General features: G+C 35.6%; 2 protein-coding genes and 1 non-coding gene across 3 annotated transcripts; 2 read left to right on the forward strand and 1 right to left on the reverse strand.

The window, feature by feature from the left end:
• The first annotated feature begins 3,892 nt into the window (after positions 1 to 3,892).
• On the forward strand, positions 3,893 to 3,965 carry TRNAR-CCU (transfer RNA arginine (anticodon CCU)). The gene has a single exon. It is a non-coding gene; the product is annotated as a tRNA-Arg (tRNA).
• A 151-nt stretch (positions 3,966 to 4,116) lies between these two features.
• LOC133878309 (protein NETWORKED 4B-like) lies at positions 4,117 to 9,186 on the reverse strand. The gene is made up of 4 exons (XM_062316838.1): positions 8,989 to 9,186; positions 7,655 to 7,729; positions 7,077 to 7,188; positions 4,117 to 6,354 (listed from the first exon to the last, which is right to left on the reverse strand). The coding sequence occupies exons 2-4, from the start codon at positions 7,685 to 7,687 to the stop codon at positions 4,604 to 4,606; spliced, it is 1,896 nt and encodes a 631-aa protein (XP_062172822.1). The 5' UTR covers positions 7,688 to 7,729; positions 8,989 to 9,186; the 3' UTR covers positions 4,117 to 4,603.
• Positions 9,187 to 10,207: 1,021 nt separating this feature from the next.
• Positions 10,208 to 12,634, forward strand: LOC133877933 (methylesterase 17-like). Its single transcript, XM_062316387.1, has 4 exons — positions 10,208 to 10,671; positions 10,868 to 11,008; positions 11,252 to 11,386; positions 12,158 to 12,634. The coding sequence occupies exons 1-4, from the start codon at positions 10,426 to 10,428 to the stop codon at positions 12,434 to 12,436; spliced, it is 801 nt and encodes a 266-aa protein (XP_062172371.1). The 5' UTR covers positions 10,208 to 10,425; the 3' UTR covers positions 12,437 to 12,634.
• The last annotated feature ends 747 nt before the right edge of the window (positions 12,635 to 13,381 follow it).

The following is a 13,381-nucleotide window of genomic DNA, read 5'->3' on the forward strand; positions in this document are numbered from 1 at the left end:
GCCGCCGCTTTGTGGGGTGTCGCCGCCACCACCACTGCTCTTTGGCTCATCCAGGTTCCTTTTTAACATTTCTAAGCCTTTTCTTTTCTTTTCCCTGATTTTTTTTTTTTTCTCGTAAACCAACCAGATCCTATTCCAAATATCTTTGTGTTCTCTTCTCATAAGTCAATTGAATTTTTTGCAGCCGATCCTATTATTTTAAGATTGCACGTAATTGATTGCATCTCCTTAGATTTGTATGTAAACCCATGCGATGTTGACCTTGAAACGAATCAACGACGAAAATTACTCCTTTTTAGATTCGACTCTTGTTGCTATGTTTTTAAATGTTGATTTTGTGGATGACAGCATTACAAACGCCATTTTTTTTTAAAGAATACATGAGTACTTATATTCTAATGGACGACCTATTAATTTTGACAATGTAAATCAAGTATATTTTTGGATGAATGATCTTCAAAGCTCAGATGTAACAAAATTTTAGGGCATGAGATGTGTACCTTACAAGCGCTTTTCATTTTGAGGCCATATGAGCCGTATAGGACTTCATTATCTGATGATTAACAATAAATGCAGTAATCTGAACAGAAGCTTTAGATAGTGATGCCATAAGAATAGGACTGATGTTTTTTAATGGCGCTTCCATGATAGTATCATTTATTTCTGCACTCTTTTGTTTAGAGATTTTCTATTCCAAGAATCTTAATGGGATGTTTGGGTTTTTTTTTTTCAAAAAAGATTTCTATTGGTATTTATTGGTATTCGCAATTTTTCAAAAACAAATCAGATTTTATTTAACTATTTTTAATTTTGTCTTAAGAAGTCAAACCATCAAAACATCTTTTTCAACTTTATTTTGCCTCAAAATTCACGCAGTAAATTATAGTTGAATTTAGATTTTAAAAAATCGAACACCCAAACGTCTCATAAACATTTTGTATGTGTGTGTGCATGCATGTTTTTGTGTGGCTAAAATATTCTTACAGCCTTTATTTTGGATGGAACTTCTGTGAATTTTTTGGGGGCGGTTCTTTGTCTAAATTTTACACAACTATTTTAAGTATCATTTACAATAAGAATTCCTAAAGTGCTGTTTGAATGGCATATTTATTGTTTAGAATATTGTTAAAAAATCTCCTCTTTTTTGATTTTTTTTAGCACTGTTACAAGAGTACAAGTGGTGTTAAAAGAAGACATCCTCTTTGCCCCTTTGTTTCGGTTAATTGTGGATTTGCTGCTATAGTTGTTTTTGTTTTTATTTATTTGGCTGGAAGGATACTAGAAAATGGATAAAATGAGGCACCAGCTGACATATGTTTGACTGCTATTGAGTACTTTTTCCCCTTAATTGAGATTTTGCTCTTCCTCGTCAATTGAATTTGTGTTGTTTATCTTCCAGAATATATGTTGTTGAGGGATTGTCTATTTTAGACTCAACATATGATTTCAGACCCCACTGCTGGCTGTAGATAATCCATTAATTGTTACCTATAATAGGGTTAAACGTTTTTTTCCCTCTTCCAAATCTTGGTGAGGATCAGTTTTCATGATCTAGTGATCCTGGTTATATTGACACCTTCCCACCGGGGTTTCCTACTTCTAAATCTCGTGTTGGACCGTGGTGACTTGTATCTCACAGCATAAAATATTGTTCCTGTGATTTTCTATATTTATATTATATTATAAACCTAACTTATAATAGAAATTTTGGAAGTGTTTCAGCAGCTTTGAGTCATCTAACATTTAAAATCATTAATTATGCATCAATTAAGTTTTACTTGTAGAGATTCAGCTGGATTGAGAAAATTTATCCATTAGTGTTTTAACTTATGGATTGTTAAAACTTTTGTTTCGTGCCTTTCTGTTTTCTCTTCTCATAACAAAAACTTCAACAAACAACCAAAAAAAAAAAAACTTTATTAAAAACACAAAAACAATTTTCACCTTCATGTCAGATCAGAACACTTTTTCAAACCCAACACAAAAAGCACCCCATGAAATGCATTAACACACAAAGCCATAATTACTCTCCTTTTTAAACCATGTATCAGTACTCTAGTTCTTGTTCTTTAAGCTTTTAATGATTATCGTTTTAATCCTCTTCTATTCCTTCAGTGAATTCAGGTATCTGAGTAGTTTATCTTATTTTCCTCTCTTGATTCAAATACACATTAAATCATTTCTACATTTGTTCTCTAAATCGTTTATATTGTACTTCTTTTTGGTAGGCTTATTTTGTTCATAGTTTCTTATAATTTTGTTTCAAAATGTAACAGCCGTTCAATTGGTTGAAGAAGACGTTTTTAGAAAAACCTGTGGTTGAAGGGAAATGATACTGATGCAGGATCCTACCTGAACATTGTATGATCATTCTGCACGGTTAAGCGAGCAAACGGAGTAGATTCCGTATGAATAATGCTTTGTTTCTACTGCTTTTTTGTAGCTCCCTTGTGGGGCCTGCAGTGACAGTAACATGCTAATTGAACGTTCTTTTGCATATTGCTATGAACTTTTTTTCTGAAGGTCAAGTATGAGATGAGCGTTATCTTTCAGTATTGATATCATGGAGGTCTTCATTTATTTCCTAAGCTCTTGAAGAGTATTTGAATAAGGGAAAGGTTCCCAAGTGGAATTCGCACGAAGGATCATTTTTATTTCACTTGAAATGGAGGAACCATTTTATTGTTAAGATTTAATATTGTTGCATCTAATGGTGTAAATGTTGTTACGTCATTTAAATTTTTTGAATGGCGTGTTAACATGTTTATCACGTGGCATTTTGTACATCGTTAGATATAATATTAAATTCTGACCATAAAATAGCTTCTCTCCATTTCAAGTGAAATGCTGAGAGATTTGGATTAGGTGCCATAAAAATACTACAGAATATGCTGTAGTTTTTGAGAGGTTAAGATTTAATTTCAAATATTTGATGAGAAAGAAAGAGAGTAGTTAAATTTGGACCTTTGAAAAAATTGTAGTATATGCTGTGGTTTTTATTTTTTATTTTTAGCACCTAAACCAAATCCATTGGAGAGAATCTTATTCTGTTAATCGTCGCTCATTAGCGAGCCTCTTTGATGTTCAACTCAAAAGATCCAAACGAAATTAAAATTTAGTCAAAAGTATGATTTTGATTCTTTAAGCATATATGTAGATTTCAACTTCATCCTTCAAATATTAGTTTGTTTCAAGTTAGATACCGAAGGTTTAACAATGTTTTGATATTTTATGGTTTATCCTACCTTATCATTACTATGTGAATGGAATTATTGATGTTGCATATATTTTTTATGCACATTAACACGTTACGCAATCCGTTGATTTCTCAAAACCATAACATGTAAAGACAAGTGACACGTTAAGAGCCAACAATGCTTTTTCTGTTTATTTTTATTTTTTAAGATACTAAAGTTATATGTCTTTAATCTGTTTTTTTTTTTTTTTTTGGATTTTATATTGTTTAATATGCCACAAAAAAAAAAAAAAAACAAAACACACACACATACCCATCTATTACAGTAGTGATAGTAAGATCCTTTTGTTTTGGCATAAAATGTTTTAAGATAAAATTATATTTTTGGAAAAATTAACTATTTTTCATAGTTTGTTTGCAACTTTGAAAATGATTTGGAAAACATTTTTTTGCGGGGGATTAGACTGAATCAATAGATAATCTATCACGGCGCTGTCTATTTATTTTCAGTTAAAAATAATTTTCATTATTGTTTATAACCTTAAAAATGATACGGAAAACATTTTCTTGCGAAGGATAAGATATTTATGAAGGAAATTGTAAGTTCGAGGACTAAATTCTCAGCTTACTCTTATATTAACTTTTTCTTGCGAAACCTACAATTCGTAAATTCTTACCTTGCTCTAGGCAAAAAAAGCGCCTGTAGCTCAGTGGATAGAGCGTCTGTTTCCTAAGCAGAAGGTCGTAGGTTCGACCCCTACCTGGCGCGCATGAATCTTTTTGTGTAAAGCTTCTAAGAGTACATAGTTTTAGACCTTTTGTTATCTAATGCTGGATCATAAAACTGATGTTTTTTAATACAACAATTAACAAGAGAGAGAGAGAGAGAGAGAGAGAGAGAGAGAGAAAGAAATAACTGGTTACAGTGAATTTCTTTATATTATATATCTTAATAAAGTGGAAGAAAAAAGTATACAAATCGAAAGACATTCCAACTCAACCTCATGTCATTCAGAACAAAACTTGAATTCAAACTAAACGACGACACTCAAATTCTGCCCAAATCCACAATCGCCGGTGGATTTTTCAGCCACTCGAATGGTCCCAAAAAATGGGGAACTCCTGCATTACATGTATAGGACACAAACTGATCGAAGAACTATTAGAACCATGAAGCTCATGGTCCATAATAAGGCCTGGGTACTTCCAGACCCAGAACCAATGCGGATATATACAACATGGGAAAATGCTCGGAATAATATAGTTTTTACTATAATTTCCTAACAAATTGACGTGATAGTCCGTCCATAATCATTTCACTAATAATGGACAATCACGTCAATTTATAAAGGACTTAATAAAAACGATAGTATCCTTGTAGCACTCATACAACATTACATATTTAACTTACGATGCCAAAACTGGAACTCGCTTGTGCCCTATGAAAGCTTGGCGAAGCATATGATACCCATTCCTATAATGCTCAAGAGAAAAACACAGCTGCCTTATAGCCTCTCGTTTCTCTTCTGCTCCTTCGAAGATTACGACTCTTTGCCTCTCAACTTCCTCCTCCAGTTCTTTGGCTCTTGATCTCAGCTCCCCCACAAATTTACGCGCGCCTTCCATTTCAGTGATCAGCTCCGCCTGTTCGACATGGAATTGCTGCAAATGCTTATCCATTTGGTCAATCCGATCATCCCTATGACTCACCTCTGCTGTGAGGGTGAGAACTTTTGCATTGAGTTCATCTCTATCTACTTTTAAAGCATCAAGACTTTTATTCAAATTTTCTATACGATCCCCTCTATCAACAATGTCTGCCTTCAAGTGCTCAATTTCACCCGTAAGTCTCTCCTCTATATATGTCTTTTCAGCCTTGACCTTTCTGATCTCCTCCTCCAGCAAACGAGCACGACATTCCCATTCTCTGAGCTGCTCCTCCAGACGAGTCCGTTCCTCCAACAATTTAGACATTTCAGACTTTAACTGTGCTTTTTCAGGAAATATCTTCTGCTCAGCATCCGATACTTCTATTTTCAAATCCCTGACCTCATGATCCCGGTCTGATAAACTAGCTTTCAACCTTGCAATTCTTTCCTGCAGTTTAGAGACCTCTCTTTTCTCAGTGTTGAGTTTTGTTTTCCAAGTAGCAATTTCTTTATGAGCCAGTTCAAGCTGAGCCTGAGAACGGCTGGCATTTTCAGAGGATTTACTGTTGTTCTCAAGTTCATGCTTCAAACAAGCAATTTCGTTCTCCGAGTCCTGAAGCTTTTCTTTGTTCATTCTCAGCTCTTCCACCAGTGCTTTAATCTTGCCATCCCAGTCTAGAACTTCTGATTCTGACTCACCAACCCTTTCTTGAACCTCCAATGCCTGATTAATCTCTAAGTCCAGCTCAACCTCTCGTGTCTTGACATCTTCCTGTGTTGATGATCCCAGCTCATACTGGAAATCATTACCGAATTCCAATGACTTATATCTTTGGATCTCAATCTTAAGCCTAGTGATCGCATCTTCTGAAATGCGAATCTTATCATTTGCAATCCTCAGCTCTTGTTCATACCGTGCAATTATAGCAAGGAGATCCTCAGGAAGTTCGTTTTTCGATCCCCTCAATGAACCATCTGAATTCTCCTCCTGTTGCATCCGGAGCTTCTCTTTCACTTCGCGGAGCTCAATCTCCAAGTCAATCATCTTCCTGTTCAGCCCAATATCACCACCGTTCCCTAATAGAACTGAGTAATTGTTGACCGAAGAATCATCAGACTCTGACTCAGAATCCGTCAATGTGGATGATTCATCTCCCTCTTTCTGGGAAACATCAGAGCTGTTTCCACCAGAGCCAAGGAAGACATCAAAACCAGCAGCTCGGTGGCCAGATTTACGATGACCCAACCTATGATCAGGAGTAGAGGGCAGTTCCAAACCAGGGTCGGAAATGCCTGAGCGTGGGGATTGGAGCTCTGAGGGAACATTCTTCCGTAATTCTCCTGTGACATGATCGTAACGCTCAGCCAGTGACCGGTACATGCGGTAGAACTTCTCAACATGAGAGACCAATTCAGGCCTCTTTTGATAATACATCTCAGCCTTTTTGGCAAATGAATCTCCATCCTCTTCAATAAGCTTCAACATGCGTTTGATGCTCTGGTCCATATCTGAGGTCAAGGATCGTTTTGTTATCTTCATGTTCGGCATTTTGGCATAAATCAATTACATCTTTTAACACATTTTGTGATTTATAAGATGCCTGGTTTGAAAACCTAAGGCAGATGGAATTGAGGAATACCTACAGCAGTAGGTTAAGGGGAAAAGAAGAGTATGATAATGTCGAACCATTTTCCACAACCCATTTTGAACTAGCTCTTTTCAAGAACGTGAAACCAAGTATTTATACTGATAAAACAAAAGCCCGGTCCCCACAGTACAAACAACAGATGTTGTTCAAACAGAACGAAAGAGGTTTCTCCACATCTTTAGTTTGTGTTCGTGCACACAGGGAATAAAAGGGGACAATGGGAACAAAACAGCATCAGGCAAATATAGTAAAAAGTTACAATCAAACTCAAATTCTTGAGAACCCACGTGCATTTTATTTGGGTGAAATACCGTAAAAATAGGATAGCCAATGGAGCTAGTCCTAATTATAAAGTTATTACTTGGTCATTGATATCAAATTTAGTTAACGATATCTTTGTCTTTTCTCAAATAAGCTTATGTACCTAAAAAATTGTGACCCAAAATAGTGGTAATTAATTTATAAGATCCCTATCTTGAGATCTCTTTCTTTTGCCTGCCTTTTTAATATGTGGCAGTTATTCATAAAGAGGAGTGAAGGATTAAACCAAAAAGGCCAATGCAACTACTATACAGTGCTCACCCTCGATATTCTCTGCAAGCCACTTGGAGTTTTTTGGACTAACGTAACTATCCCACCACCAGGAATGAGACTTTCTTGATTCTGTTCTCTTCATATGCTTATGGGAGTGAACCTGAAATAAAAACCAAACAATATTATGCTGGACACATGAAACACCCAAGTGATGTTCAAACATTCTGCTGACCAGATTTTTTTTTTTTGTTTGGTGGTCGTTCCTACTCAACATCTTTACTTTGATAATACATATTACATGGACATAATGTTTTGAAGTCCATCATGTCATTGCATAATAATGAAGCACTTTGTGACGTTGATAACCAAGAGTACAGGCTTTGGAAATAGCCTCATAATTAGGTAGCTAGGATAGGATGAAGAGAACTTCAAGCAAAAGAAGAAGAAAAAAGAAAGAATAGAAAGGCCAAAACTTAATTCCTCAAATATCTTGCAAAATATATAACTTATTCAAAGTTTCACAAGGACACAAGGATTAAATCAGACTTGGTTTAAATGAAAAAACTAGTTTTTCAGTTATCCCAGCTTGCAGAAAAATAAAACTGCAAAGCGAGGAAGATGTTTACCGGAGATTCAGTTCTTGTGGAAGAACTAGCCATTTGCTAAGTTAGTGGAAATTGGGCTGACTGATATGAATTAACCTGAATTCGAATATGAAAGAAATTAGCTTAGAAATGTTACATGCCACTGACCACAGCATTACTGATTACATCAACAACATTTCCGAGTCATGAATGGTATAATAATTCTGGAAACTGTCAAAAATCGATAATCCCAATACTATTTTTAGAAGATTCTATATGAAGTAAGACTTAATCAAAAACTGTCTACTAAATGATGGACACTAGATTCAGTTCTCCTACAAATGCATGTCATTAAAAAATATTTAAGTCTTTCAATGAATAAAGGCCTGTAATATGAACGATAACAAAGAGAAAAATGTGAATTGGATTCTTCCTTTTATAGAAACATCAATATCATTTTTTGACTTACATATGTAAGATTATTTACAGTGCAAATATAAGTAAAGACACAGATTACTACTTTTATCATATTCTAATACTAAAAATACTCATAATATTTGTTTTGAATGATAGTGACAATACATAACAAAGGGATCATTAAAAACACAATAGTAATAAAAATAACAAAGGGACTGAAAATGGCCTCCGAGGCCCATTTTGTGCAGTTAAAAAAGATCAAAACCCATCACCAAATTAAATCTATTTGGGTTAGCTATCAACGTCATGGGGGCCCAAAGGCCCCAAACCCATATTCAACACACACAGAATAATACGGTACAAATATTACAGCTCAGGCTGACAGGTCGGTGGTTGGTTCCCTTTCCCCCCAGGCTTTGAATAACCGATTAAAAAAAAAAAGAAAAAAGAAAAGAAAAGGCGGGCACAATTTTCTAGATGGAGCGTGGCTTCACGCGCAGCCAAAGCGCGAGGATTTCGGAGCAGTCCTCCGAATTCAGACCCGAGACGGCCAGCTATGCCCACGCGTTTTGATTAAATTGCAGGCCAACATATTTAATACGAGTAATACTAGTATTAAGCAAAAAAAATAAATACATAAAATTGGAAAATACCATATTAAATTACAAATATTCCGAACGCCGGCCGAAGAAGTTTGAGTGTTTATCGAAAGAACAATTTTGAGAAGAAGAAAAACGGAAAACATCAGATTTCGTTGAATAAAACGGAGGAAGCAAAGCATGGTTTCAAGAGAGAGAGAAGAAAAATTCAAAAACAGCACCAAACAATACACAAGCTCTACATTGAACTGCAAATGAGAAAACTTGAAGAACGGAATTATATATGCAAAGAAAACAAAGCAATTTCGCAGAAACATGAAATATATTTCAGAGAACGTGGAAGGAAGAAGCTTGATTTACCACGGAAGGGATGGATTGAGCGTCGGAGTGAGCTTTTGTTATTATTGCAGAGCAGAGCTGAATGACGGATCTAATTAGAGATGGTCTTGTACAGAGCGAGCGAGAGAGAGAGAGAGAGAGAGAGATGTATGTAGAAGACTGAAGAGAGGTATGAGGTGGGAGACACGTGCTTTTCAATCTGGCATTCTCACATGGAATTACAAATGGAGCTCAACAAAGTCAAACTCTCTTTATTTTTATTTTGCTATTTATTTAGTTTTTGAATTTGAATAGAGGGCCTTTTTCATTTAATTTATTTATTGGACACGGAAAAATATCTGTTCAGATTCATAACACATCGTGGTCACCACATTGCCCCCCACCCACCCATTCTCTAATCAAAATGGTCATCATTGCATTTTTCAATATTATTGTTATTATATTATATTTTTATTTCATAATTATTTTTATAATTTGGTATGATATTTTTAACTAATTTTGGATTAATTTTTATTTTTTTTAAAAAAATAGTTTAAAAATTAATTGTGACGGACACATTACATGATTAGATAATTATAAAATAAACCCATAATATACTTAATTCAATAACATTACTTATAGTAATTAAACATGTATATTAAATGTTTATAAATAATAAAATAACTTTTTAAATTATTATTAAACCTGTAATTGATCAAATAATAATTTTAATCAAATAGTAATTTTAAAAGTCATCTCATTTTTTAATGAACATAAACACTTAATGAGGACGTTGCATTATACTATGGGAAATATATGTTCAACTTTTTAAATTTTTATTCTTAAAAATGGTTTTTAAATGATATGATAGCACATTTTTTACAATGATAAATCATTTGAAATTGTAATTGTGATACAAAATTTAAGAATCACATTTTAAAAAAAAAAATTAAGATGTGGGGCACTTCTCTTACTCCATTACTCATCTCTAAAAATAAATTAATTCAAGCGGCGTGGTCGTTTAATTCATTTGGCCCGCGATTGTTGTCCAATCCGGATTGAGATGTGCAACAATTAATGCGAAAGAGTTGAAATAAAATGCATTTATTTAAACTATTTAGACACGTATCTAACCGAATGAGTCGTATATAATATAATCATTCTCATTATTAATATTAAATTGCCTGATAGATACATCCCAATTGGTCCAGGCCCACTGCCGAAGCCTACGGATAGAAAAGAAGGGATAGGAGTCACGAGGACACGTGGAAGTACAAGTGAAGTGCAGAGGGAGTGGCGGATAGAGGGGCAGTGCTACGGTGAAGCAAAGCTTCCGGAATTCATCCGGAAGTTTTGCTTCACCCAAGCATTACCCCGGATAGAGAGTGAAGGAGCAGTGCTACGGAGGAGTAAAACATCCGGAATCCATCCGGAAATTTTACTTCATCTAAGCTTTACCCGAGAGTGAAGGGGTAGGGCATGGGGCGTGGTGAAACGCCGAGTAGTAGAGTGAGGCCGCAGTTCGTTCTAGTCCACGGCGCAGGGCATGGGGCGTGGTGCTGGTACAAGATCCGGTCTCTGTTGGAGACGTCAGGCCACGAGATCACGTGCCTCGATCTTAAAGGTTCAGGAATTGATCCATCAGATCCCAATACCATCTTCACTTTGGAAGACTATGATCAGCCTCTTGCTAACTTCTTATCCAACTTGCCCCAAAATCAAAAGGTACATATACATATATATATACATCCTGTCCGTTGCAATGAGCCAATGAGGACATTGATCGAAGGATAGAGATTTGTTCTGGTAGTAGTAATTTGAACAGTGAAGGTTCTCTCGCTCAAGAACAAGAAGATTTGGAGCTGTTGTAATGGTCTCTTATATTAGGATTTATTGAAATCGGTATTTGCTTAATTGGTAGGTAATATTGGTGGGACATAGTGCGGGAGGTCTGAGCCTGACGGACGCAATACACAGGTTCCCTCACAAAATTCACATGGCCATATACGTTGCAGCCAACATGTTGAGGCATGGTTTCTCCACGGATCAAGATCGCAAAGATGTAACATTTCTTCTTCTTCATATATTTTTCAACTAAGTAAGCTTGCCCCATGAGATCGACAATGGAGGCTTTTTTATTTATCTTTTGTCCTTTCCTTTTCTATGGTTACTCGGAATCAGTACCAATTTCAAGTCAAGCTTTAAGAAAATTAAAAGGCGTTTCACTTTTGAATCTCCCTCTAGTAATTAAAAAGGCTCCGAACCAGATGGCTAACTACTTTGCCTTTTGTATTGAGATATGCAGGCTGAGCCAGATTTATCAAGTTATGGGAATGTTAGTGAGATAGAATATGGGATGGGCCCTGATGAGGCTCCTACAAGTGTCATAATGAAAGAGCAGTTTCGACGCCAAATACTGTATAATATGAGCCCTAAAGAGGTAATCATTTTTCTTCATCCGTTTAATCGGTACTGATGGAACTGCTCATAACTCAAAAGTAGGTAGCTTTTGATGCTCTCATGCCCTAAACGCACTTACATATATATATATATATATATATATATGGACCACTAACTATCTTTCGAGGATCTTAAAAAAAAATGGTATATATGTATATCACATGGGAGAAGAGAAATGCTAGGAGTGCTCTCACATTTACACCGCGGGTAATACTTGGGAGAAGCATTTTTTTCGGAATTCATCCGGAAAAAAGTGCTTCTTCACGGCACACTTGTAATTATAGTAATTACAAGTGTGCCATGGATTCCGGAAATAGTGCTTCTCCCTACCACTGCTCCCACGGGTAATTACATGATCATGTTGTTGTAGCTGCGATGTGGTATTGTCAAGTTAGTTTAAAAAATAATAATAATAAAAAGAAATTCACATCCGTTTGAAAATTGGATGCATCTTGTCAGTCTAGAATCTTGTTTATTTCTACATATATACGTGACTGCCATACCAGGGAGTAAGCTTGTGAGTGTCCCCTTCCAACGCGCGGGTGAATCTCTTGGAAGAGGTTTTTTTTTTTTTTTTGGATGAATTCTCTTGGAAGAGGTTGTGCAGCCTATTCGTCATGAACAGATATCTCTCATGAAAATCTGTGAGGGTACGGTGTGAATGTGTGAATGTGTGAATTGTGATGACACTTCACAAACCATAATGACGTGGGTATTAGTAACTTGAGCTACATACATGCATAATGATCAGGACGCCATCTTAGCATCAATGCTTCTTCGAGCTGCACCGGTGAGAGCATTTAGAGGAGCTCGTTTCGTAGGAGGAGCAGATGCTGATAGAGTGCCTCGCATATACATCAAGACAATGCACGATCGAGTTCTCAAGCCTGAGCAACAAGATGCTTTGATCAAAAGGTGGCCGCCATTCAAAGTCTTTGTTTTAGAGAGTGATCACAGCCCCTTCTTCTCCACCCCCTCTGCGCTCTTTGCCTTTCTACTTGAAGCAGCAGCTTCCGTCAATTGCATTTAATTTTGCGTGTGTTCAGCACACGGTGCTTCCTATGGGGTTATTCATTGCTCAAGAGATAGAGCATGAAAACTAAAGGTTTCATGGAAGGATAGAGATTCCAGCAATTCGGACCGTAAATGTGACAGATTTTATGGGGTCTCGGGTAACTGAGTAGTCCCCTATATTGTTCCAGTCGAATTTCAACATTAATTTTGTAGACGTCTCATGTGTGATTTTTTTATTTTTTTATTTTTTTTATTTGGATGAATATTTCATATATTTTTAATGTTGGTAGACTTGTGTTGAAACTAAATCTGTGGTAAAGGAAAACAATATATGGATCCAATTAGATGAAAGCCAAATCAAAATTAAATTAATTTGTGAAATCGAAATTATGAAAAGGAAGACTTATTGAGATAGAAGCTAGTAGTGCAAAAGTTTTCTTGTGAAGATCTTATAGTGCATTTGACTTTCCGGTGCGATTGAGGGAGCGCACTAAAGCATTATCCAGGGAAGTATAAGCACAAATTATAAGGTAATAAGGAAGCAATCTTAAGAGAGATTAAGATAGAGATAGTACAGTAATTAACAACATATAAACATAGCCGGTGTTTGTTTCGACGTAAAATAATGGGAAAAAAATTCGTCCTAAGCAAACAACGAAAATCAATTATGATATTATTGTAAGGGTTTTAAAAAAAAAAAAAAAAAAAAAATGTACAATGTCAAAGTGTCAGATTGGCCTCGTAAAAAAAGGTAAGATGGATCGAGGCATGAAAAAATAGAATTTCTCTTATTTTTAGGTGCTCAATCAAACAATGGAAAATCAATGATTATTTTTCTCAAAAACATTTTCAATCTAAAAATATTTTTGTTTAAAATATAATTTTACGCGACCTATTAATCTCAAGCTCAACCTAACAAAGCCAACGATAACATGATATAAAAAGGATCCAATTCTGTGTT

This window comes from Alnus glutinosa, chromosome 9, assembly GCF_958979055.1.
Source record: "Alnus glutinosa chromosome 9, dhAlnGlut1.1, whole genome shotgun sequence".
In the NCBI taxonomy this organism is placed as follows: domain Eukaryota; kingdom Viridiplantae; phylum Streptophyta; class Magnoliopsida; order Fagales; family Betulaceae; genus Alnus; species Alnus glutinosa.